This window comes from Bombus vosnesenskii, unplaced genomic scaffold (genome assembly GCF_011952255.1).
Source record: "Bombus vosnesenskii isolate JDL3184/JDL3185 unplaced genomic scaffold, Bvos_JDL3184-5_v1.1 scf7180000016262, whole genome shotgun sequence".
Classification (NCBI taxonomy): domain Eukaryota; kingdom Metazoa; phylum Arthropoda; class Insecta; order Hymenoptera; family Apidae; genus Bombus; species Bombus vosnesenskii.
Genome location: NW_022884331.1, coordinates 1,171,374 through 1,195,121, shown reverse-complemented (window position 1 = coordinate 1,195,121; position 23,748 = coordinate 1,171,374). Strand labels below are relative to the sequence as shown.

At 36.9% G+C, this 23,748-nt stretch overlaps 1 protein-coding gene across 1 annotated transcript in view; it reads right to left on the bottom strand.

Annotated features, from left to right (window-relative positions):
• The window catches only part of LOC117241929 (fibrillin-1-like), a 235,120-nt gene that overhangs the window by 28,184 nt on the left and 183,188 nt on the right, over positions 1–23,748 (bottom strand). Inside the window, exons 18-22 of the mRNA XM_033508215.1 lie at positions 11,742–11,881; positions 9,173–9,275; positions 7,933–7,958; positions 4,061–4,135; positions 3,184–3,370 (exon numbers count right to left, since the gene is read on the bottom strand). Of these exons, the coding sequence (XP_033364106.1) occupies positions 3,184–3,370; positions 4,061–4,135; positions 7,933–7,958; positions 9,173–9,275; positions 11,742–11,881 (531 nt within the window). The remainder of the gene's footprint in view (positions 1–3,183; positions 3,371–4,060; positions 4,136–7,932; positions 7,959–9,172; positions 9,276–11,741; positions 11,882–23,748) is intronic.

Below are 23,748 nucleotides of genomic sequence, written 5' to 3'. Positions count from 1 at the left end.
GATAGATGTTATAAACGTAGAAGCTTGGAATTTTTAAAATAATTATGAGAAGATCAAATGTGATAAATAAGGCAAACATAGTATGTATATACATATACAATTTCCAATATTATTTATGTTGTTCAAATCCATATCATACTTTCACATAATATAATGCGTTCCAAATTATATTCCTTTATTTTAATTCTAATTTACATATTCTCCTAATAAGTTTTTGAATTTCCTAATTCGAACGCTGTTAAAATAAATTGTCGTTTCAATAAAATTTATCATTTCAAATTTGATTTGGCATTTGATTTTTGCTTGTATTATCTATAGTATTATTTATTATTTGGAAATTCTTTATTATTTATATGTTTTATTATTTTGTTCTTAATCTCTGATAAAATTAATCTCTGTGCAATTCTATTTTCTGAACATTTATTTTAACGTCTTAGCCTGTGTTTCTTTTCGATAGATGTAAAAAACGTGACATTTTTCCTACGTAAACTACAATTGGTCTCATAGGACCAGTTAGTAGCAGTTACCACTTTGTTGTGCACAAGTCGCAAATGATACTAATTTTTCCGCGATCGTGCATAGGACGACCGCAAATGGGGTCGTTACGTCCCCTGCTTTGTTTTAGCCAGCGCATTGAAATATTTCTGCGACAACAGTTAGAAAAAGTCCCTGTAAAAGTTAATTCCCGTTTTTTCCTCGTGGTCTAATTCTCGTAAAAAATGTAATAAAAAAAAAAGTTTAAATCAGTCGATCGAGTGGATTTTTTGGCATTTTCCCAGTGGAGCACGACATTTGTGAGAAAACATTACACACATCCATCCATTTAACTGGATGCAATGGATTAGTTCGTTTTCCGCGAAATATTCGTACGTGGAACGAAGTTAATGTTTGCAATACAGTTTCAACAGAATTCTCTGCAACTTGAATAAAATGGAAATTCTGACCGCGATTACGAAGATTGTTCGCAGGTATTATAAATACTGTCCCATTTCAAATTTATGAACGAGTTGATGAATAGTTATAAAAGGTAGAATGATAGAATCAAGTATTACATGGTGTTGGAATTTTGTGTGACTTCGTACATTTGTAAGTTAATTATTCTTGCCCGACATGTTAATAAGCTTCATTACATAGCATTAAGTTGTCTAAAGTAATAAAAGGAAGTTTTAATGTAGGTGTGTATTTAACTTAATATCTTCTAGAAATAGAACAAGGTGTATAAGCTCTAATCATTTTCTTGAGAATTAAATCACAATATTGCTTTATATATTGTTAGAATTTAATCTTAAAGTTAAGATAAATAATCTGTGGAAGACACAATGTTTATGTTGAAATAATATTAGGTGATATTTATTAAACAGAATTACAGGACCAAATGTATTTAAAATATAGGGTGGTTGGTAACTGATGGTACAAGCGGAAAAGGGGTGATTTTACGCGAAAAAAGAAGTCGAAAATATAGAATAAAATTTCTTTTTTTTTTTTAATTTTTCCATCGAAATTACAAAATTTCATATCAGTGTAGAACATCCGATCTACAGTGAGATTTGTTATAACGAGATGTGATAACGTGCACGCGTACCGAGCGAAAATTTAAAGTCGATTTTCTCGAAAACAAAGCCTCAATCGAAAAATATTTATTCTATATCTTCTATTCTATATATTCTATATTTTCTATTATTCTATATTTTGAGGTTTAGGTGACCATCTTGGGTCATCAGCTGTAAAACACGTGTTCGTTGTAGCAACACTGAAGACCAGAGTTTTCTTATACCAGAGTATAAGGACAACTTGATGAACATAATGCGTCAACAACTAGTAAATACTCGGCGGGTTCGCTAGCTACGCTCGTAAAGGGCGTATGGGGTAGTAATATGTCGCGAGTTCGAGACCACTCCTGGGCAAGCCAAGGTTGGAAAACCAAATATCATCTTAGAAGTATATACAACGGGCAAGTGGGCCCCCCCCCCTTGCCTATAATGTTGTAGTGCTTTCTATGAGTGTTTGGGAAGTACCCCCGGAGATGCGGTTTCACTCGTTGCTGATGACTACACCTAGGCCCGCCCGTGGGGTTTTAGCCGATAAAAATCCGCCGGATTTCCCCACGTAAAAAAAGGGGTTTTTTTCTTTTTTTTTTTTTTAATTTTTCCATCGAGACAACGATCTACAATGAGATCCGTTATAACGTACCATAGGCGTACCGAGCGAAAATTCAAAGTCGATTTTCTCGAAAACAAAGCCTCAAACGAAAAATTTTTATTCTATATTTTCGACTTCTTTTTTCGCGTAGAATCACCCCTTTCCGCTTGTACCACCAGTTACCAACCACCCTGTATAAGTGAGTGATATGGTATAAATAACAAAGTGTGCAGGTAAAGAATTTATGGATTGTTGACAGTTAGCCAGTCAGACTGAGACTGACTGTACGTAGTGACCCATGGTCCCTTAAATGATTTTGAACTCCACTCTCTATACAGTAGTGAGTATGACCTGTGTAAGCGTCCTGTTCAAATGCCTGTGTAGGTGTCTGTATAAGATTATTTGTGTTTATGTGTGTAACATCGTTGTATTGCAGCATATATTATAGTAAATTTATGATAGATTCTTACGATTATTAATTTCTACTTAAGACAATGAAACACGTCAAGAGCATTTGTATTTAAAAATATGCAATATTTATTTCATAAAACGATCGTACAATGACCAATAATATAATTAGGCCTTATAATCACGTTCGATTCCATTGAAAACGTCTGAGATGAAATAGGTGGAAAACTCCGAGAAGTCTGTACGAAATCTGAATCTGTATTTCGGTAATTATCAAAATCATGTAAAATTAACGCACTCAATGCGGCTTCGATACATCTATCGAGGAAGAGCAAGCTCGATGTCGATGATGTCATACACTTTTTTTTAAATATTTTTCAATAGTTTAACGCATATTCTAGACATTTTTTTAAGTAAATGCAAGAAAAAATCTTTTTTTCAATATTCTTCGTGAAAGAAAAAAATTGTAGAGATTCTCCCGCATTGAACGTAAATAATGTGAACTTTAATATTGTAAACTTAGAAATCGCATGAAACTGTGTGCAATCGGAACCCAAAGATCTAATAGAACAACAAGGGGAGAGTAATACTAGGACAAAAGCATGTAGAAACGTGCAGAAACATGCAGAAACTTACAGTCTCCGAGGGGATACGAGGCAGGTAGTTGGGCTTGACCTTGGTTCTCGTGAATGGGATGAACTTCGTGATAAGCCGCCCTCGCTTCCTGATAAGCGTCCTGTCTCTGTCCTCGATAGTTCTGAACAGCGTACGCCCCGGAGAAGATTCTTGTATACCTCAGATAGCATCCGCTCGGTATCTGCCACTGAAAATGCGGCTCGTGATTTTCTTCTCCCTCTATTTTCTCCTTTGAGGCTCGTTCAGACATGGCCAGTAACTTAGTCAAGCGAGACAAGTAAGTAACTCACTACTAAAGGTTTAGAATTTAGGGCCTTTAAACATCGTTTACATTAGGCAACTTTTGATTGAACGATTTAACCGATCGACTTTAAATTGTTCAAATTCACTCGTGTAAACACAGTGTCAATCAAACTGAAACGACTTTTACTCTAGGGAGATGAGATGTTGGCAGTAACCTGCAAGCTGAAACGGCACTGGGGAAAGAGGAATCGTTCGCTCGTACTAACCGACGGACAAAACAGTGACGCCCCTATTCAGACACATTGTTATTATTGGCTGAGTCGGACGATTTCCCTTTCCCCTGTGTCATTTCAGCTTGTGGATAGTGTGCCAACATCTCATATCTTCATCGTAGTCGTCCAATCAGAAATAATTTATTCTTCTGGTTTTGATCGAGCGACCTGGTCATCTCAGCTATAGATGCCTAAAAACCATTTAGATATATCCAGCAATTTATTTTTACCGATTTATCTGACCGCTATCTTAAAATTTTAGTACTGAGTTTCTTACTTGTCATTTGACTAAACTGCTGGCCATGTCTGAACGGGTCTTTAGAACGAAAATTATTCTAGAGGAAGAAATCGCGTACACTCACCCCATAAGCGGTGGATGGTATCGGCTGGGGTGGTCTTCCGGGACACATCAGCATCCTTCTTCTGTAGTACCGTGGCTAAATAGCAAAACAAGTGTAAGCACCGGTTTCAGATTGGATTCTGCTGGTTGCACGGCGTTCAACCGCTGCTTTGATTTAAACGCCCGCTATCTTAACACTCGGAGCTGGGCATCACTTTGATTTAGATCGAGAACATGAGATAAGAGCACGCGAGAACAAATTGTCGACGTTTAGTGGTGATGATGATGATCGAGTTCGAGGTTGAATAACGATTTGCTGTGAATTATAGCTGCGATTGCTGTCAAAATTTAATGGCCAAGGTGTATACAAGTTGGACAAGTTATATTTCTTCCTTCGTTTAAGACGAAAGGAAATGTTGGAGGAAGAAGATGAATAATCGAAGCAGGACTACATTTCCACGACCATACTTGTTTTATAAGTGCAATGATGCATATGCATTTTGCAGTTGCATTATTTTTTAAAATGAAAACTTACGTTCCTTTTTGCATAGATCGAATTATCTTCTCAGCCTACGCAAATGTTATCCAAGTGAAATAATTGAATACTGATTAGTTTAAAAGATATTTTAATTTCGATTTTGTAGAACTCGTCGTATGAACGAAAAGGAAAACACATAAGAATGCGACATAATTTATAAAATTATTATTCGGACTTGGTTTAAGATCTCTGAAGCAACAGTGTTATTCTTGTGTACAAATTTAGTTGAAATAGACCTACACTTTAGTTAGAAGAATTTGATAGCTTCTTCGTATGATAGTAGATCATTGAATCACTTTTTGGATCAAAGGTTAGAACTGGTTCTGAATACTTTAAAATATATTTACAAAATCTTGATAGAAATGAAAAATGTTTGACTATTAAACATAATCATTTCAATAATTACTTATTATCGATATTGCATCATACATGTCTAACAATTACTGGAACATTAATCAAAGTCTACGACAATCAGCAACAATTATATAATTTAGACGCGTTATTAAATTAAATACAGGTTATTTGTCCCAACTTGTACGTAGCATTCGATCTAAATCACGTGAATAATATCCAGTTGCGAGTGTTACTGAAACGTGATCTCAATAATCAAGTGATCATTAATATTGGTTTTAAGTGGTCGTGCAACAGTAATTATATGTATGTAGCCTGAGGAGCAAGCACGTATTTAGAATTTAAGCATCGTAATGCGTTAATCGTATTTAGATTGATTAAGCCAGCTAGTTTAAAAGAAGGAAAAAATACGTAAACCTAAGTAAGAAAAATAAGAAAAAGAGAATTCAGTCAATGATCGATCTTAACATTAATTAACGCTATTCAGCGTCGAACGTATTAATATGATTTACCAATTCGATGAGTGTCTAATTATGCCAATATCGGTATGGTTATTATGCATGCAGATGATCGAGAGTTTAATTAATAGGTATCCGAATAATCGACAGGTGAGTTAATTGATTTCTAATTAACGGGGATGCTGCTGCATTAATAAAACCATCTCACCGATGTCGAACCATTAAATCACAAATCAGCTATCTGCTTTCTCTTTAGCATGGTACTATCGAATACTAGATAAAAAATATTCAATTGTTTGTTGAATTTTAAAGACAAAACAAAGTAGAAAGTAGGAGAGGAGTATATACAAAAAATGAGCCACTTAAATATTTCAAGTTATCATTTTGCAATAGGCGAAATACATAGGAATTTGTATATACAAAGACTTAAAATAAAAACTTGAAGAAATTTGAGATAATACCAGAATATACAAGACCTTTATAATACCTTTATCAGATCGCGTAAGATGTATATTAATTAATGAACTGCCAATTTTTGTACAAATTAATATTTTTAGGAATATAATTAAAAAGTTAGGAACTCTGAGGAAAACCGTTTGATTTATCAAGAAAACACTACGCTTCAGATGTTTTACATATTTTTGTATTGCGTGTATTTTGTGCAACGTTGCACTTTCAGATTTCCTATAAATTCATAAAAATCAACAATCCACTGTTAATTAGTAATATACTTTTTACAATGGACATAAATTGTACAAGATATTTTATGCAAGTATACACGTTGCAAAGATCAGAAAAGCACGTAATCAATTATGCACAATATTAAATTATTATCCACTCGATACATATTTAGTGGACCATATTTAACACGTATTATATGTTTATACATTATGTAAAAGATGATTATTCATAGTATATATTAATTTTGATTAAATATATATGTGTTTGCAATGTGTAGCTTGTAACTTCCATATGCATTTTCAAATTAGTTTCAAATCCTACCAATATTAATCACGATAGTGTTGTTTCATTATAATGTAAACGAAAATTTTAAACGTTTTACGTAACGTGATCTGTTTTCTCATAATTTTATAAGTTTTCTCTGGTAAGTGTTCAAATACTTTCGTGAGTAACTTGATGTGAAAACGAAGACGACACGAAATTTGTCGGTTAGCGAATTTCCCTTACGTTTACAATCGCGTACAGCTATTTCCGTTATAAGAAGCTATCGCTTTTTCTCGCATGAAAAACTCGTGGAACGACTATAAAGTTGTCTGTCAGCTCGGCCAGAAAATCCTCTCTCGTAAATCGCGTGATAAACTAAGTAAACGTAGGAAGCGTTTCGAAATTTTCTCGGGTAGAACACTTTCGAACATGCAACAGCATCCCGCGGTTTCTGGAATTTTTCTTCCACGAAAGGGAAAAGATAAGGGAGTGTACGAGATCACGCGATGGATACCGGATTTCCGGCGAGACTTGCCCGTATTCGTCACCGTCGAATTATGCAACGCTAACGAATTTATGTCTTCTCTCGCGAAGATTCGTGCATTCGTGCATCCACCTCGAGCATTTTTTTTCGCGAATAAGTTTACGATTTTTCGCGAAAGTGGAACACGTAGTTACGTGCATTTTTTGGACATTTTAAATCTAAAGCAGAATTTTGTTTTTTTTTTAGAGAGTTAGATAAAATTGCCATGCAATGTTAATGTAGGCCAGAATATGCTTTATCTGGCGTTTGAAAGAATAAACAAAGAATAAACAAAAATTTTAGCTTAAAAATTAGAAAATTTTAGACAGCATTGCAAATTTACTAATTTTTCTAATGAAAACGACTTCAAACTTGATCCATGTACTATATACAGAGGGATTTTAAAAAAGCTGAATAATTTACAGGCGTTTAGTACTTGTATAAATAAACCAGAAAAATTCAAACAATGTAGGTTTGTAAATTAATCCCGAAATAAATATAGACAATCCATTTTATTTGTTAGAGTTGGCAGTACGTAAGTTACAACATCCTATGCCACGTTGCTGGTCTGTATTTTTTATTACTCAAAATGAGGTAAAACAAACACTTTTTTAGAATTATTCTTTTTCGGGATTAATGTTCACACCTATGTTCACGGAATTTGTTTATACTTGTATATATATACAACGTTTTCGGTATCAAACTTTCAATAAATACACGCTTGTAACTTTACACTTTTGACAGTCGCTAAAGAACGAAAATAAACAAAATATTTTCAAAAAATAAATAATGAATAAAATTAAACGATTCTCTAAGTTATTCTTTATAATTGTCAATAAAAAAATTAAATAATTAAATTAAGGAATTATAATTGTAATGTTACCAAATAACGAGCGACAACATGCAGCAGTGAAACTTTCAGAGCACTAAAGCTAAAGAAAATGAGGATTGCTGAAAGTGCTACGAAATGAAAAAAATAAAGTTATGTTTCTGATGAAAGAAGGGACTAGCCATTTCATCGTATCAGAAAACTATTCCGCTCGTACGAAACCTTGGCAAACGATCCCTTTTTAGCTCACCTCGGAATCTCGACGATGCTCGGATTCTGAAAATGTACGGGACACCAGATAAGTTCGATTAATCGTCTTCTATCGTGCGCAATCGATGTTATCGACGATGAAATTTCCCCGAGCCTCCGACGAAAGTATAATTCTTTTTCTTATCATGGCGATTCCTCGATTAGGCGATTGGTCTACACGGAAATTTTATGAGAATCGCCTTCATTGAATCCATTAAACCGATGTAATTAGGTGAAGTCGATTAAGATAGATCTTATCTGATAAATTGTGTGGAAAGAGAGCTTCGCCCAAGAAACGTATAACTTTTACAGGTATTTCTACGTTTCTAACAATTACTATTTCATGTCTGAAGTTACACCTTAGTGATTACTTTTTTGTTTCTACTAATTATTATTTTATTACTAAAGTTACACTTTGGTACTTACGTTCTAACAGTCTTTATGTTTTTTTAAAGCCAATGGAAAGATTATCCTGATTAGTACTTGTAATTATTGTCTTAAAAGATGATATAGATTTATAATTCATGGGAAATAAAAATCCTAAATGTACTGTCTTTTTCTTAAAAATGGTGTTCGAATCTATCTCAACTCAATTATTTTTTTTCCAGTCATTCACGTAAATTTCTCTTATCATTATTTTACATTAAATTCTGTTGGTCTTGGAATAAGAAATTCCATTTTTCATAAAAACTGTCAAAGGATTTATCAGATCTAAAATTCTAAAACGATCACTGCTTTAAAGAGATAATTAGGTTGCGGATATTTGTACAAATTCATATTTAAAGAAATGGAACCTGAATAGAAATTTATATAATTTATATATAATTTATACAGATCATTTTTTATATATTATTATCAAATATAATTATATACCACTTCTCATATGTTTCTTATTTTTTATATTTGCATGAACATTGTAAATATAAATTTTGAACATTTTTACACTTTTAAAATCCCTTTAAATGCATGAACATCCGCATGTTATCTGTTAATAGGAACAACTTGCCCTGCAAACGCGCATGCGAGCGAATCTTCGTTCAGCCTCCTAACAAACCATAAACCAGGATCCTCCGCTCAGCGCAGTGATCGTATATAACAGGCAATCATCGCGTCCAGCTAACAGGACGTTCTCTGTCCACCCTCCAATTTACCAGGCGAAAATATTCGGCGGAGGTCGTCGTAGTTCGATATCATCGATTGCTCAACCGGGCGCGTCGTTCTCTCACATTACATAAATTTACCTCGTACGTGTATCGAGAAATGGCATTCGGCTCGATTTCCGGCTGCATCGGAAGCGATGTAGCGCACGTTGTGAATGCCGGGGTACATCAGTTGTCCGGGTTCCTGCGTGGGAATATACGCGAGTTAACTTTCGATAGCAACCGCCCTCGCGTGTTGAAACTCGCCCCGCTTTGGGGATTGAAATACAGAACGGCCGCCGTGATACCGTGAGCACTTCGAATTATTATCTAAAGCGGCAGACGTGCGACGAGTTTCGTTTATCGTTCGATAACTCCGCATTCCCAGACACCACGGCCAATGTTCGATAGAATCCTCAATGAATTCTCAGACGATACCCACCCCTTTCGACGATTGAATCGCGTTGCGTCGATTAACTCGTGCCCTCCACCCGGTTCTTCCATTCATTCGATCCTTCTCTTCTGTTCTTTTCGTTTCTCATGTTTGTTTTGACTGATATTTTTATTTATTTCCATTTCTTTGCGTAGTGAATTGATATTTTAGAAAATGCTGAAGATTGTAATGTTAAAAATTTGTTGGCAGCTGAATGGATTTTTAGAAAAGTTTAAGAATTTGGAAAATAAGAATTTCTTAACCCATCTATCTTTATATTTGACTTTGTAATCCTCTTGAATACGTAAAAATATTGTCAACATTAATCAATTAACATGACAATTATATTAATATTATTTGTTTCTTTCCTATCGTTTTCTATCATCGTATGGATTTATCGTCTATTTTCGAAAGGATTATATCTTCAAATCTATCAAGTTGTTCCTGATAGGATTAAAACTTTCTTGTAGTCACCAAGTTACATGAAAGTTCGTGAATTAAAAATGGGTTTATTATGAATGTTTTTCTCATGTTGTCTTCATATAATAATTAGTATATAACAAACCACATAAGGCGTAGTATCATATTCCAACTAATCCGACGACGAAACGTCTACGTTTGCAAAGCAAAAGTCAAATTTCTCAGAAATACGTAAACATTTTCAGTCTAATATCAATAAAATCGACTGAAATTTAACACTTTAAAACCCCATAGGTATCTTCATTTGCCATTATTTTCTACCTTTTTGCGTGTCTTCCTCGTTACTCTTGTTATACGCACTTTTCTCTCTTCGCCAATATTCCCTTTTTTAATCCCTATCCTAGTACCCTTTCTTTTTACTCGAAGCCCACTTTAATCGACGCAACTTAGCAATTTGTCGGTGCACACCGGAACATCGCGTCGCGTTTATTAGCCGCGTAGGAGGAAGCCCTCCAATTACGGCTGGGTCAATTATCGCCCGTCCAGCCAATTCGCGAACACGTTATCGCGTTATAACGCAACGGTCGCGATGTCGTTCGCCTGCTTGACGAGTGTTCGAAATCCAACCGTAGCTAATTATCATTGACCTCAAACTTTCTGTCCTAACTTCACTATCCACTCGATTCACCAAAGTAAAGTGTACAACCCCCGCCAAAGTACAAGTTCAACAGAAAAATAGAAGAGACAAACAGATAGACAAACAGAAATTAAAAAAGAAGAGAAAGAGAAAGGAAAGAAAGGGGAGAAAAAGAAAAAGAAAAGGAAATAAGGAAAAGTTAAGCGCCGTTCGATCCTCGAAACTTTTATGTCTCAATCTGGCTTTTGTTTCTATCGAGAAAACAAGTTTTATTGCGTCAAAAAAATCTTCCACATAAGGATGAAACAGGAAGTCACAAATATCATTAATGATTGCTTTTTATAGGTCATTCTATAAATAATGTCATCTCTTATTTTGCACTTTAAATTTTTGTAGTAAAATTAAATGGTAATTATCGAAGCTTATAACTTGCCATAAGAAATAGCGCTGGCATTAATTTCACTTTCACCGTATCAGCGCGTGGTTACGTGTAGCGAAAATAGTAGATTATTACGCTATCTTTCATGCGTAGATTCGACAAGAAGTAAAAATTAAAATTTTATAAAGAACCAAGAATTTTATCTAACGAACGATTTCGAATGATAAGCTAAATAAAACAGAATGGAACACTTTGTGATGGAATAAAAAAGAAGAATTAGATAAACGAGTAAACAAATGAAGAAAAAAGATGAATAAAAGGAAAAGAACGAAAAGGAGAGTAGAAAAAAGTTGATCACCCAAGAATTTCCACTATTCTTCCTCTTTTTACCGGGTCCGCGTCTTCGAGACACAGCGAGGTAATTAATGACGAGACCGCAGATAACCGCGAGATTGGTAAGTTTGATCGTTAAGGGAAGAAGTTTTAATAAACTGTTCGCAGGAGAAGAAGTGTCTGGTAGAAAGAAAAGGAACGAAGAAGAAGAAAGAAAGAAGGAGGAAGGAGGATGGGAACCTTATCCCCTCGCGGCGAGGAATGCGAAAAGGGGGTAAAAAGGGGCGTTTTCCACGCGGAAATAAAGGAAGAAATAAAATCGGATATAAAGGAAGGGGTCGTCGCGAGGCGTCATCTTCTCAAGATCAAACGCGAGCAGAAATTTCCGACTGTCCAGAGGGGGCGGGTGGAGCGGTCGGAAACGGAGACAGCGCGGATTACCCGGCCGAATTCGACGTCGTTTGCTCACCCTCGTTTTGTAGACCCGCTCGACGGCGACGTTGTCGGTGAACGTTGGCTCCTGCCAGAATATTAAGCGATTTCGCTCGCTGGGGCTTAGCCGCACTTCAAAGGACGTCGGGCACGTCGAAACTTTCGGATTCTCCGTGTCTGTAAATGGTAATATAATCAGTCGTCAGTATGGTAAACAAATTGAGCCGTTTTAGGAGTTCCAAATGCACGGCGAATGTCAATTTCAACATCAGAAATTTATCTCGATTATTATGTCTTACTATTATCTTTATTATAGAATCAGCAATCTAAAGTTATACATTTTTCATAAAGCATTTACAATAATAAAGTATTTATAAGTTTATGTTTATATGACAGTTTTTTTTATTTTTCTTCTTGCGGAAAATATCTGGGACACTCTGTATAAATAGTTTTTATTATCGTAGCATAAATGTATACATATGTATACGAAATTCTACGGAAATATCTACTATATTTCTATCTACTTTAATACATTATGAAACTCTACACAGTATCTTCTTATAGATATCGTTAAAAATATTTGATGTCATTCTACGTAGGTACTTGATTCATGATACTACACTAATGAAATTGCCGCTTTAAAGTATACAGCGAAACTTTCAGGATACAAAAGTTTAAATTTTAGAAAGAAAGATTTTCAAGACTTTGGGGTCATATCTTTGCAATTTAGAATGTTTCGTATAAGTTGCGTAAAATTGTCCACTCTATTTTACTTTTTTGTTTAATCAGATTAGCTTTTGGAAGCGTTGGGGTAATTAGTAAGTACGTGGGGAAATTTGGGATAAGTTTGTATGTAGGTTAATGTAAGCGTTTTTCTCGGTTTAGAGTTCTAATTCTGTTTACTTTAGTTTTTTCTGTTGCGATTATATTTTGGAAAGAAATTGTATCATTGTCGGAATTGTAGTAATTAATTTCAAGAACATTTACAGTTGAATGCCTTTGATATAATAAATACATTTGAGTTTAGAAAAATTCAAGAATATATAATGTTTAATTTATAAGAGATTGCGCGATTTAAAAATTGGGCTTTGTGTGTTATTCGGTAAATTTTCTCCAAGACTTTTATTCTAAAAATGGCGATTTCGAGAAAAGTTGTATTTTGTGAATGAAGTACACATACAATTTATTCGTAAAGAAAGAGTTTGCTAGCTTATATAACTTATTTAAGAATAAAGAAAGAAAATAATCATTAGCAGGTCATTAAACATAATCACTTATGTAACCTATCCCTTCATTATCTCATAATTTAGCGAAACAGCTAATTATATATAAACAGCTCCATTACTTAATCATATTCTCTTTCACTGATTTCAATACTACTTTACTCGATACAAAATATTTTTATTCAATAAATTAAGTATTGAAGTATATACATATATATATGTATATATATAATAATGTAATATAGTGGAAATTTAGGCTGCGCTTAGCGCTTGTAGATGTCGCTGCTGGGTACGGCCGCTTCTCTTTTATTTTTGTATCGTGGAAGAAAAATCGGACTCCGGTTGCCGGGATTCGAACCCGGGCCCCGAAACGTTCGCAATCTAAGGCGCTAACCACTGCGATGCCATCGCCCGACACTTTTTTTTTGTTTATTGTTTATTTAGTCCAAGATACAGTTAGAGGTACATATTCACAATAAACGGTGAATTTCTGTAATGATATGTTAGGCAAAGGTACCGATACGCGGCGGTACGATGTAGCCATGCTGTATTATGTGTCGGCGCTTTACATTTTTCGTGTATAATACAATTTTTGGGTTTGAGCCGCTGGGGAGCGGAGCTTTTTTATGAATCTTTTTATTTTTTTCTGTCCTGAAAACTTGGTCGCAAAACGGGATGCTTCGGTAGTCTGCTTTTTGGGCACTGTGTAATTTTGGGGAGGGGCGGGATGAGTGGGAGGGGCGGGGGAGGGGCGGGATGAGAGGGAGGGCGGGGGAGGGGGATGTCAAATAGGTTTATTTACAAAATTTACAATATTTACAGTTTACACCTGTGTTATGCGGTGTCAGAATTGAGTTCTGTCGGTTTAATGGTTTTCCATGTTGTATCTCCATCTGGTGTCTGCGGTCTGTCCATTTATGTTTTCTTCGTAGAGTATGGTTTTGATCCCTATTTTTCTTTTTATGTGATAAATTCTTGGAATATTGTTTTGGTCCTGGAGGTAGTTTTTTTCGTCTAGGTATAGGAAAGCTTCTGGGGGGATGTAGCCTGTTGTCAGAGGGTTTTTTTAATATGCGTTGTTAAGAAATAGGCAACTGAAGATTAAGCTGCCGTCGCCCGACACTAGTTAGTGTCAAGTGGTGGTATTTACTATCGAGTGCCACCACAGGCCCTTCCTTCCACGATACTACCATAATAATAGACGCACAGTGTTTTTTGTTTTATATTAGTTTATCGAATTATGCACGAATATAATAACAGAAATACAATGCACGAATATAATAGCAGAAATCACCTTATGAAACGAAAGAAACTTTTCGGACAACCTAATACATATATAGTTCTATATACTTCTACTGTATTTATGTATCTACTATGTATATATGCTACACGATACTATTCCGTGGCCATTATCACTTATATTGTGCCTTGGAAAAATTGTTATTCAGAGCAATGTTTGGAAAGCGATTTGAAGCCAAAAATTACCAACAATATTCACAGTCCACTTTAGACTTCGCAAAATTCCCTTTAGTTCTTTTCATCACTAACGCTAAACCCACCCATAAAAAGAAGATTAAAAAGGAAACACTCAACAGATCTCACAAAGGACATAACTTAACAAACACGTATTATCTGAGATGATTAAAGAAATAAATCAATCAAATTCGAAGATGGTATCCCACTGGAGGTAGCCATCCACATGTTATATTACTATATCACTAAGCTATAATATTTTACCAAATGTCCTACTGAATAAATTGTAAAATGTAAATAAATAAATTAAAAAAAAAACTAAACCCACCGATATTTCGTGTGCACCTATTTCTACCATATCCAGTCAAAATGATCGGTGATTAGAAAAGTAATAGTTTTTATGATTTAACTTAGATAATGGTCAATTTATAACTGAATGTATGTAAAATGATGAATTTTCAGAAAATTTCGTCCAAATTTACTTTTGTTTAACTTCAATTATAGACTTAAATAAAATTACACTTTTATTTACATAGAGATATAGCTTATTCATCTTCACTGCACTTTTTACAAATTATCTTATTATCAAATGTACATTTGTTGCATTCATATTTCCCGCATCTTGGACAGATTTTCATAGTTTTGTAACCTTTATAAAATTTTACTTGACAAGTTTTTTTGTAGTAATGAATCTGAGCTTGTTGATAGTTTTATTGCATGGTTTTTCCTCGCGATTCTTTATACATCAATAATGCATGTACCAGGTTCATAACAATTTTGTGAATTCTCTATAAATCAGTCTCATACTGTAGATACCATTGCAAATTTATTGGTTCGTAAATATTGGCTTCCTTCTCTCTTCTTATCAAATCGCATAATCCTCGTAATTTCAGCAGTCATTCCTGCCATTGTTTTTGAAAAAAATACAGGTCCCCAAATTTTATTCCAAAAATATGAGACATCTAAATTCTTTGCCTGATATGCACCGCGGCCATATAGCAGATCAATAAATGCATTTAGTTTTGTTGTATCTAGCTCCCATCTAGTCTCCAATACTCTAAATGCTTCTTCTTCCGTACATTTTATTATATTCCTTATACGGTGATCAATGATAAGATAAAATGCCGTCTTTACTTGTGCTTTCATTATATGCCGTTTAGCATATCCCTGAAAATATTATGGGCTGATATCCTGCCAGGTTTGGGATTTGCATCTATTTCTCTCCAAACTGCCCCATCGGATCTAGTTTTGATACTTTGGTACTCTACATCAATCTCACTCTCTGCTGTCGACGATAATTTCTTTCCTTTTTGCCCTGGACGTGAACGCTTATTTATAATATTCAACTCTGATTCGGTTGTAAATAGCTTTTCATGTGTTTCCATGCTGCTTTCTGTTGCTGTAGTTTCTTGTTCGTCGCACACTGAACAGTCTTCTTCTATGTCCGTTATTCTTCTTAATAATGTATTTTTTGAAAAGTCTTGACATTTCCAAGGTAAATATTTATCACAGAATAATACCATGTACGGAATACAAAATTATTGTCAAATTATATATGCTTTATTTTTTCTTTTACAACAACTTTACATAAAACGCTCTGCGATGCTTTCTGCCTGAGTTTTAGAAAAAACAAGTTTAGATGTCGACTGATTGATTAACAAACTGAGATGTATTCTGGTCGAAAGGACTATAGCAAGTAATAATATGGTTTGTGACGGCGATATTTATACGAAAATATTTATGGGTGCTGGTCGTTCTCCATCAACGGTTGCTCGAGGGTGGAATTGACCGTTGAACGTGGGAAAGACCCGTGTTTTATCGGAATGAGCAATAACCCTAAGAAACTTTTCGACTTTTAAAATGTTTGATACAATTGACCGTAAAAAATGCTGAATTTTGTGGCGGCTCCTTAGGATTATTATGGGCCTGAGTTAATATGTTTTGACACCTGGTGGCCATTTTGATCGAGGAATGGATTATGGTTTATAATTAGATTATTGGCGTAACAGTTGTTATTATTTGCTATTACTGACTTTGTTTGTAATCTGATCTAGAGATAGCCTTTTCTTTGTACTGATTGCATTTATTTTAAAAGTAAATAAAATATTTGATCGACCGGTCAAATTGACCGCCCGCGGTAGGTAGGACAGAATACAATTTTTTCTTACAAAAGAAAAAAGCAAACTAGAAATAAATACCGAAAAATATTATATTACAACTATTAAAAATATAATAATTGTATGCATGTTTTATGAAAAGTCGTAAATTATGAAGCGATATGATAACGTTTAAATATGGTTAAATTTGTGTAGAAATTTGAAAACGGTCAATTTGATCAGCAGTGGTAGGTTTAGTGTTGAACTGAAGTGCAAGTACAGCAAATATACGTTATATGCCTTCCTCGTGGGATTTTCTAAACCACAACAGATACGTGGTGTCTTATGCTCAAACTTAGCTAATAATAAAATATCTCGGTAAAGCTCACTGTGCATTCAGTTCTAAAAGATGTTTTCTCTTACGTCAAGAGAGAAATCGATATTTCTTTCCTACTATATTCCTCATTTATACGATAAAAGAAGACTGTTTTTAGCTTGTTTGTCTTATTATTTGAGATATTGCGATATTCCTTCCTTTTGAGTTAATAACGTTAAAAATTACATAAAAGTTACAGAAGTGATGTACAACTCAGATAAATGTAGTACAAAATCACATTATGTTTTAAATCTACAGTATTTATCTATATCATATTTTTATGTGACACGTACATTTTTAGATTGGTTTGAAAGTTTAAGTAGATATACATATGTAATGGTGTAATATTTTGGAAACCAGGCGATCGATTCGTGAAAACTCAAGAATCGATTTTCTAAGTCTTCTTCCGTATCTCCTCAAAACTCTTCGCTTCTAATTTCTCTTCACTTTCTCTTTTAACTTGCTTTTCTTTTTCTTTGTTCAATCTTCGCTTCTTGAAATCCTGTTTTATTCTCTATCCTAAGTCGCCGTCCTTCTCTATTTATATTGTTCGACCGATTCCCAGTAAACACAGGGAAGTCAAACCATCAGTTGATATTCTAAATTCTATAGAATTTACACGTGTATTCATAAAAAAATTCATGAAGATGTTTGTATGCTGTGTTCGAATATTCTCGGTTTTTACGATAAATATAAGAACACTTTGCGAATTATTGTATATGAGGCTGTAACGAAACTATTTTCTCATTTTTCATTATAAGACTCACTGATGCTTAAGCTCCAGCCAAATCGATCCAAAAAAAAAGTGTACGTATAAATGTAACTAATTGTAAGCGTAAGCTACCCACGTTCTTTCTCACGGCACTCATAGTAAATCATCCTCATTGGAGGGCTCGATCGATTTGACTGCAATTACCAATCGGTTGCTTCTCCATGTCAATAGATTATCCAGCTTATCATTTTATGACCTTTAATTAAACCAGAAACAAGATCTGACGAGCAGCAGCGACGAATCGTGTTAGGAGACACTTTGCTAAGACGGTCTGACACAATTTAAAGTTTCACAGATCCGATTTAATAGTTCGACAAGATCCTTGATGCCCTCGATCTCAACGGTAACTCAGACGAGGACATTTATCGCGATAAATTGCACTGGAATAGTTCTTTGATCACGGTTTTGTTTTCGATTAAAAGTTTCACACTTGACTAATTTGAAATTTCTTGTTTGAACTCCTGTCTAAGTCCTAAGGAAAGAATTTTAACCGCTTCAATCCCTTTATCTTACAGTGTACTTAATATAATTTGGTGTTTTATTACTATTTTACTAAGTGGTGAATGAGGTAAAACTTAGCGTGCCAGTCTGTTAAGATGGGAGTTCGGTTAAGAACAGTTTAAATATTTGAATATTGTTTCATACAGAGCTTAATTAATCTTTTGATTGAGTTTCAAGTGGAATTATAATTAACTTTCATTGAGTAAACATAAAGTTATTGTATCGTCTCTTTCCAAAGCTTAATAAGTTATCTTTGCATTATTCAAATACGTAGTATATTTATGTACTATAGAAACATTATTAAACTCTATTCTGAATATAAAAACTAATATACATCAATAGATGCGATATATAGATCGAAAAGAATAATTTCTGTGACACTTGTTCCGTATCGTTCGCTGTGGAGTGCCGAAGCGTGCAGACGTGTCTCTAATGCCCAGCGTAGTTCGAAAACAACACGTGTCGCCCAAACGTCGAAAGAGAACACAGCTAAGTGCCCCTTACCCCCTAGGGAGAAGAAAATCCCACGCACCTAACCCCAACACGAATACTAGCCTCACAGCCTCACGACTAGTTGTTCATTCCGAATTAACTAGCTCGATGATGGCCCAGCAACCGCGACCAGGCTCTCCGGAGCAGACTCGCAGCTACCCCGAGCTACCCCCCCCGTGGCAGAAGTGTAGCAGAACTTTCCGCACTAACGACGCCAACACTACAAAGAAGAGGAAAATAGAACCAGCAACGCAAATAAACACACACAACAGGTTCGCCGTATTGGAATCCTCAAACGACGCCATGGAAATCGTAGAACCGCCATCAAACCAACACGCACAGAGAATCCCCCCTCCCCCACCAATTTTTGTGGACGACGTCATTGACATACAGACAATGACCAAGTCCCTAGAGAGAGATACCAGCAAGGAGGAATATAACCTTAAGATAAGCAACAACAAGGTGAAAATACTACCGACGAACCCAGAAGCGTACAGAAAACTCACCAAGACACTCAGGACCCTGAACGCCAACTTCCACACCTACCAACTTAAACAGGAAAGGCCTTTCCGGGTGGTCCTACGAAACATACACCACTCAGCAGATATAGACGAACTAAAATACGAACTCTCAAAACTCGGCCACGAAGTCGTCAACGTAAGTAATATAAGGCATAGAGTCTCGAAAGACCCGTTATCCTTATTCTTCCTAGACATTAAACAAAAACCGAACAATAAGGAAATATATAACATCAGTCGCCTAATGAACGCGATAGTTAAGATCGAACCGCCGCTCGTGAAAAAAGAAATAGTGCAGTGCAAAAGGTGCCAAAGGTACGGTCATACGCAGAAATACTGCAACCATACTTTCCGCTGCGTTAAATGCGCAGGCTCTCACTCCACTGACCAGTGCGCCAAATCACCGGAAACCCCAGCGAAATGCATCCACTGCCAAGGGGACCACCCTGCCAACTACAAAGGCTGCCCAGCATATAAAACACTATACACGAACAGGTACCCTAAGCCCAGAGCAAAAGAGGTATCCAACCAAACACCCAGCCCGCCGAAATTCACGACTACCCCAACCCCCTCAACCAACCAAACGCACAGTCCTACCAAATTCATCTCCACCTCAACCTCCTTTGCCCAAGCAGTACAAGGCATCCAAAATAACCCGAACAGCCAAAGGAACCTTCCCCAAAACAGTGACCCCAACCCACCAAACACAGACAACTCCTCAAGGCTTGAAAAGCTAATAGAGAAACAATCGGAGCAAATAAATCACTTGCTATCGCTACTAACACTCATCGTGGAAAAATTAGCACGCCCCGACTCAAAATAAAATCAAGGCGCATAGCACTCTGGAACGCCAACGGTCTAGCGCAACACAAACTTGAACTAGAACTCTTCTTAAAACACCAGCAAATCGACGTAATGCTCGTGTCGGAAACCCACTTCACCGACAAGAGCTACCTGAAAATAAATGGTTACAAATTCTACCATACCCAACACCCCAGCGGAAAGGCCCACGGTGGCACCGGAATAATAATCAAAGCAAGTATTAAGCACTACGAACTCCCATCATTCCAGAAAGACTACCTCCAAGCAACAAACGTGGCAATAGAAGACTGTCATGGCTCAATCACCACCTCAGCAGTATACTGCCCTCCCAGACACTCCATCGCCAAAGAAGACTTTGATAACTTCCTGGACACCCTGGGCAACAGATTCATAGTTGGAGGAGACTATAACGCCAAGCACATCCAATGGGGCAGCAGACTGGTTACAGCAAGAGGCAAAAACCTCTTAAACAGCATAACAAACAACAACCTCAACTACCTCACCACATACGAACCCACATACTGGCCCACTGACACCAACAAAATACCCGACCTTCTCGACTTCTTCATAACTAAAAATATCCCATCAAGACACGTCCAGATCAACTCCTCGGCTGATCTCTCCTCTGATCATTCTCCCGTGATAGCAACAGTCAGTTCAACAATCATCGAGAATACACCTAATGGCACCATTCACAACCAACACACCAACTGGCAGCTCTTCAGAGAAGTCTTTACACACTCAACCTCAGCCTTCACCCCACTAAAAACAAAGGAAGATATCGAAGCAGCCACGGAATACTTAAACACGAGCATAATAAACGCAATCCGCCTCTCCACACCGACAAAGCCATCTAACAGCAAACAAGAATATCCCCATTACATAATAAAAAAAATAGCAGAAAAACGAAGACTAAGAAGAGTATGGCAGACCCATAGAACACCGGAGGACAAACGCAAACTTAACAACGCAACTAGAAAGCTATCCAGAACCCTAAGAAACTATAAAAACGACTGTTTCCATAAATACCTCGCCAGCTTGTCCCCCACAGCCGACGCCAACTACTCACTATGGAAGGCCTCCAGGAAACTCACACGCCCCCCACAAATAATCCCACCTATCCGCCGTCCGCAAGGTGGATGGGCGCGAAGCCCCATAGAAAAAGCCGACCTGTTTGCAAAACACTTGTCAAAAGTATTCAAACCCCATTCCCCCCAAACCGCCGCGGACGTTACTGAATACCTGCACACCCCCTTCCAAATGTCCCCTCCTATCGAACCCTTCTCCTCTGCTGAGACTATAGAAACAATCAGTCGCCTAAACCCCAAGAAAGCAGCAGGACACGACCTAATAGGCAATAGAGCAATCAAGGAACTTCCCACAAAAGGGATAGCACTCATCACATCGATTTTTAATGCTATCCTTCGCCTGGAACACTATCCTAAGGCTTGGAAAATCTCATTGATTACCCTCATCCCCAAACCCGGTAAACCGATATACGAAACCTGCTCCTATCGCCCAATCAGTCTTTTACCTACCCTGTCCAAACTATTCGAGAAGATGCTCACGAACCGACTCCTTCCAATCCTGGAGAACTTGAAAACACTCCCAGATCACCAATTCGGCTTCCGAAAACATCATTCTACAGTAGAGCAAATCCACCGCCTAACGCATACGATCAGCCAAACACTCGAAAAGAAAAAATATTGCTCAGCGGTCTTCCTAGACATCCAACAGGCATTCGATAAAGTATGGCATGAAGGGCTACTATACAAACTTAAAAAGATCCTACCCCACCCCTACTACTCCATCCTAAAATCTTACCTAACCAATAGACAATTCATGGTTAAATACCTAGACGCCACTTCCGCAACATTCCCAATAGAAGCCGGCATACCCCAAGGTAGTGTCCTCGGACCCCTACTGTACTCCATCTACACTGCCGACCTACCCATATCAAATGATATAACAATAGCGACATTTGCAGACGACACAGCGCTATTAGCTTCCCACGCTGACCCGGTAATAGCCTCATCCACTCTCCAGCGAAGTCTCGACTCCATGGAAAAGTGGTTTCACAAATGGGGCTTCAAAGTCAACGAAAAGAAATCCACACATGTAACCTTCACGCTCCGAAAACAAACCTGCCCCCAGGTCACCATCAACAATGCAACAGTTCCTAGCAGGGACACAGTCCGATACCTGGGCATGACCCTGGACAGGAGACTAACGTGGAAGACACACATCTCAGATAAAAGGAAGCAACTAAAGGACAAACTAAAAAAACTCTATTGGCTCACGGGCCGACGCTCCAAACTAAATATACAGAATAAAATTACCCTCTACAAGACCGTAATAAAACCTGTCTGGACCTACGGAATCCAACTATGGGGAACAGCAAGCAACTCCAACATAGAAATACTCCAACGCTTTCAATCGAAAACGCTAAGATCCCTAATTGACGCACCTTGGTATGTAACTAATGAAACGATACACCGCGACCTCAAGATACCCACCGTCAAAGAGGAAATAGCAAAATATAGCAACAGATACAGCAAAAGAATCAACAAACACCAAACCCCCTAATCACTGGACTACTCCACACGACGGACCAGACTCGCAGGCTGAAGAGGCACTACCCGCTAGATCTAAACGTCAGATTCACTTAATTATCCAAATTAAGCATATGCACTTACTTATAATACTTATAAATTATATCTAGCTATAATAGTATTAACTTATTGTAAATAAATAGCCATGTCACTGCGCCACGCCAGAAAAATTACTGAAAATTCTCAACGCGAGAATTGATTGTAATTTCAACAAATAAATAAAAAACTTGTTCCGTATCGCAACCCAGTCATTACACACTCGTCCATTTCTTCATCCACAACAACCTTTCGAGAATAGCCGTTTCTAATTTTCTAAAGATGCCGTATACCTTTTTCCAGTTTAATTTCTCCGCCCACGCTTTCCTTAACAAATTCACTCGGACCAGGAATAATCCCCAAGGAGCCGTCACTGCCGTGTTGAAAATTAGTCTGTATTACCAATGATTTCATCTGCCTGCCATAAGGTTTAGTGTTTCCCTTATTTCCACCATACGTCGAGTCTCTTATTCCTACTATATTATTTGATTTTATTAACGATAACTGTTGCGTCGGGCAACACTTTACCTACACCAGGCCACACACCGCGGGCAAGATGGCAGCCAGATGTCTTCGAATCCTTACTGCGTACCCTCAATAGTTTCAAGTAACCTCCATAAATCTCAGGAATTTCCTAGTCAAAGTTCTTTAGACCGAATAGATATTCCTTCGCTGCATTGTTTCCTGAAGTTTATTGTCCACCACGGGTTGACACGGGAAAGTTGCCTTTTCTTACGTATGAGGCCCCCCACTAGCGACTTTACTTCAAGGGCGGTTAGCATCCTTCCTCACCCACCACCATAGTAAATAACCAATTAACAACGAAGCCTATTTCCCTCACTCTCTTAGCCAAAATCGTCACCAACAAATGCGATGGTCCCGTGCGCTAGACACACCCATCCTTAGCTTTCTTCCGCCACAGCATCATCACCAAACCTCACTGATTTTCCATCCTTCAAACAGTCAACATTCCTTCGACCAGGTTTACACCCGAAGATCAGTCACTCACTTATCTTATACATACGCACCAGCGTAACTATCTTCACGAAGTTGTTGGAATAAACTGTCATTTACAACTAGTTACATCAGTGTAATATTCAATTAACCACCTCTATTATCCTAA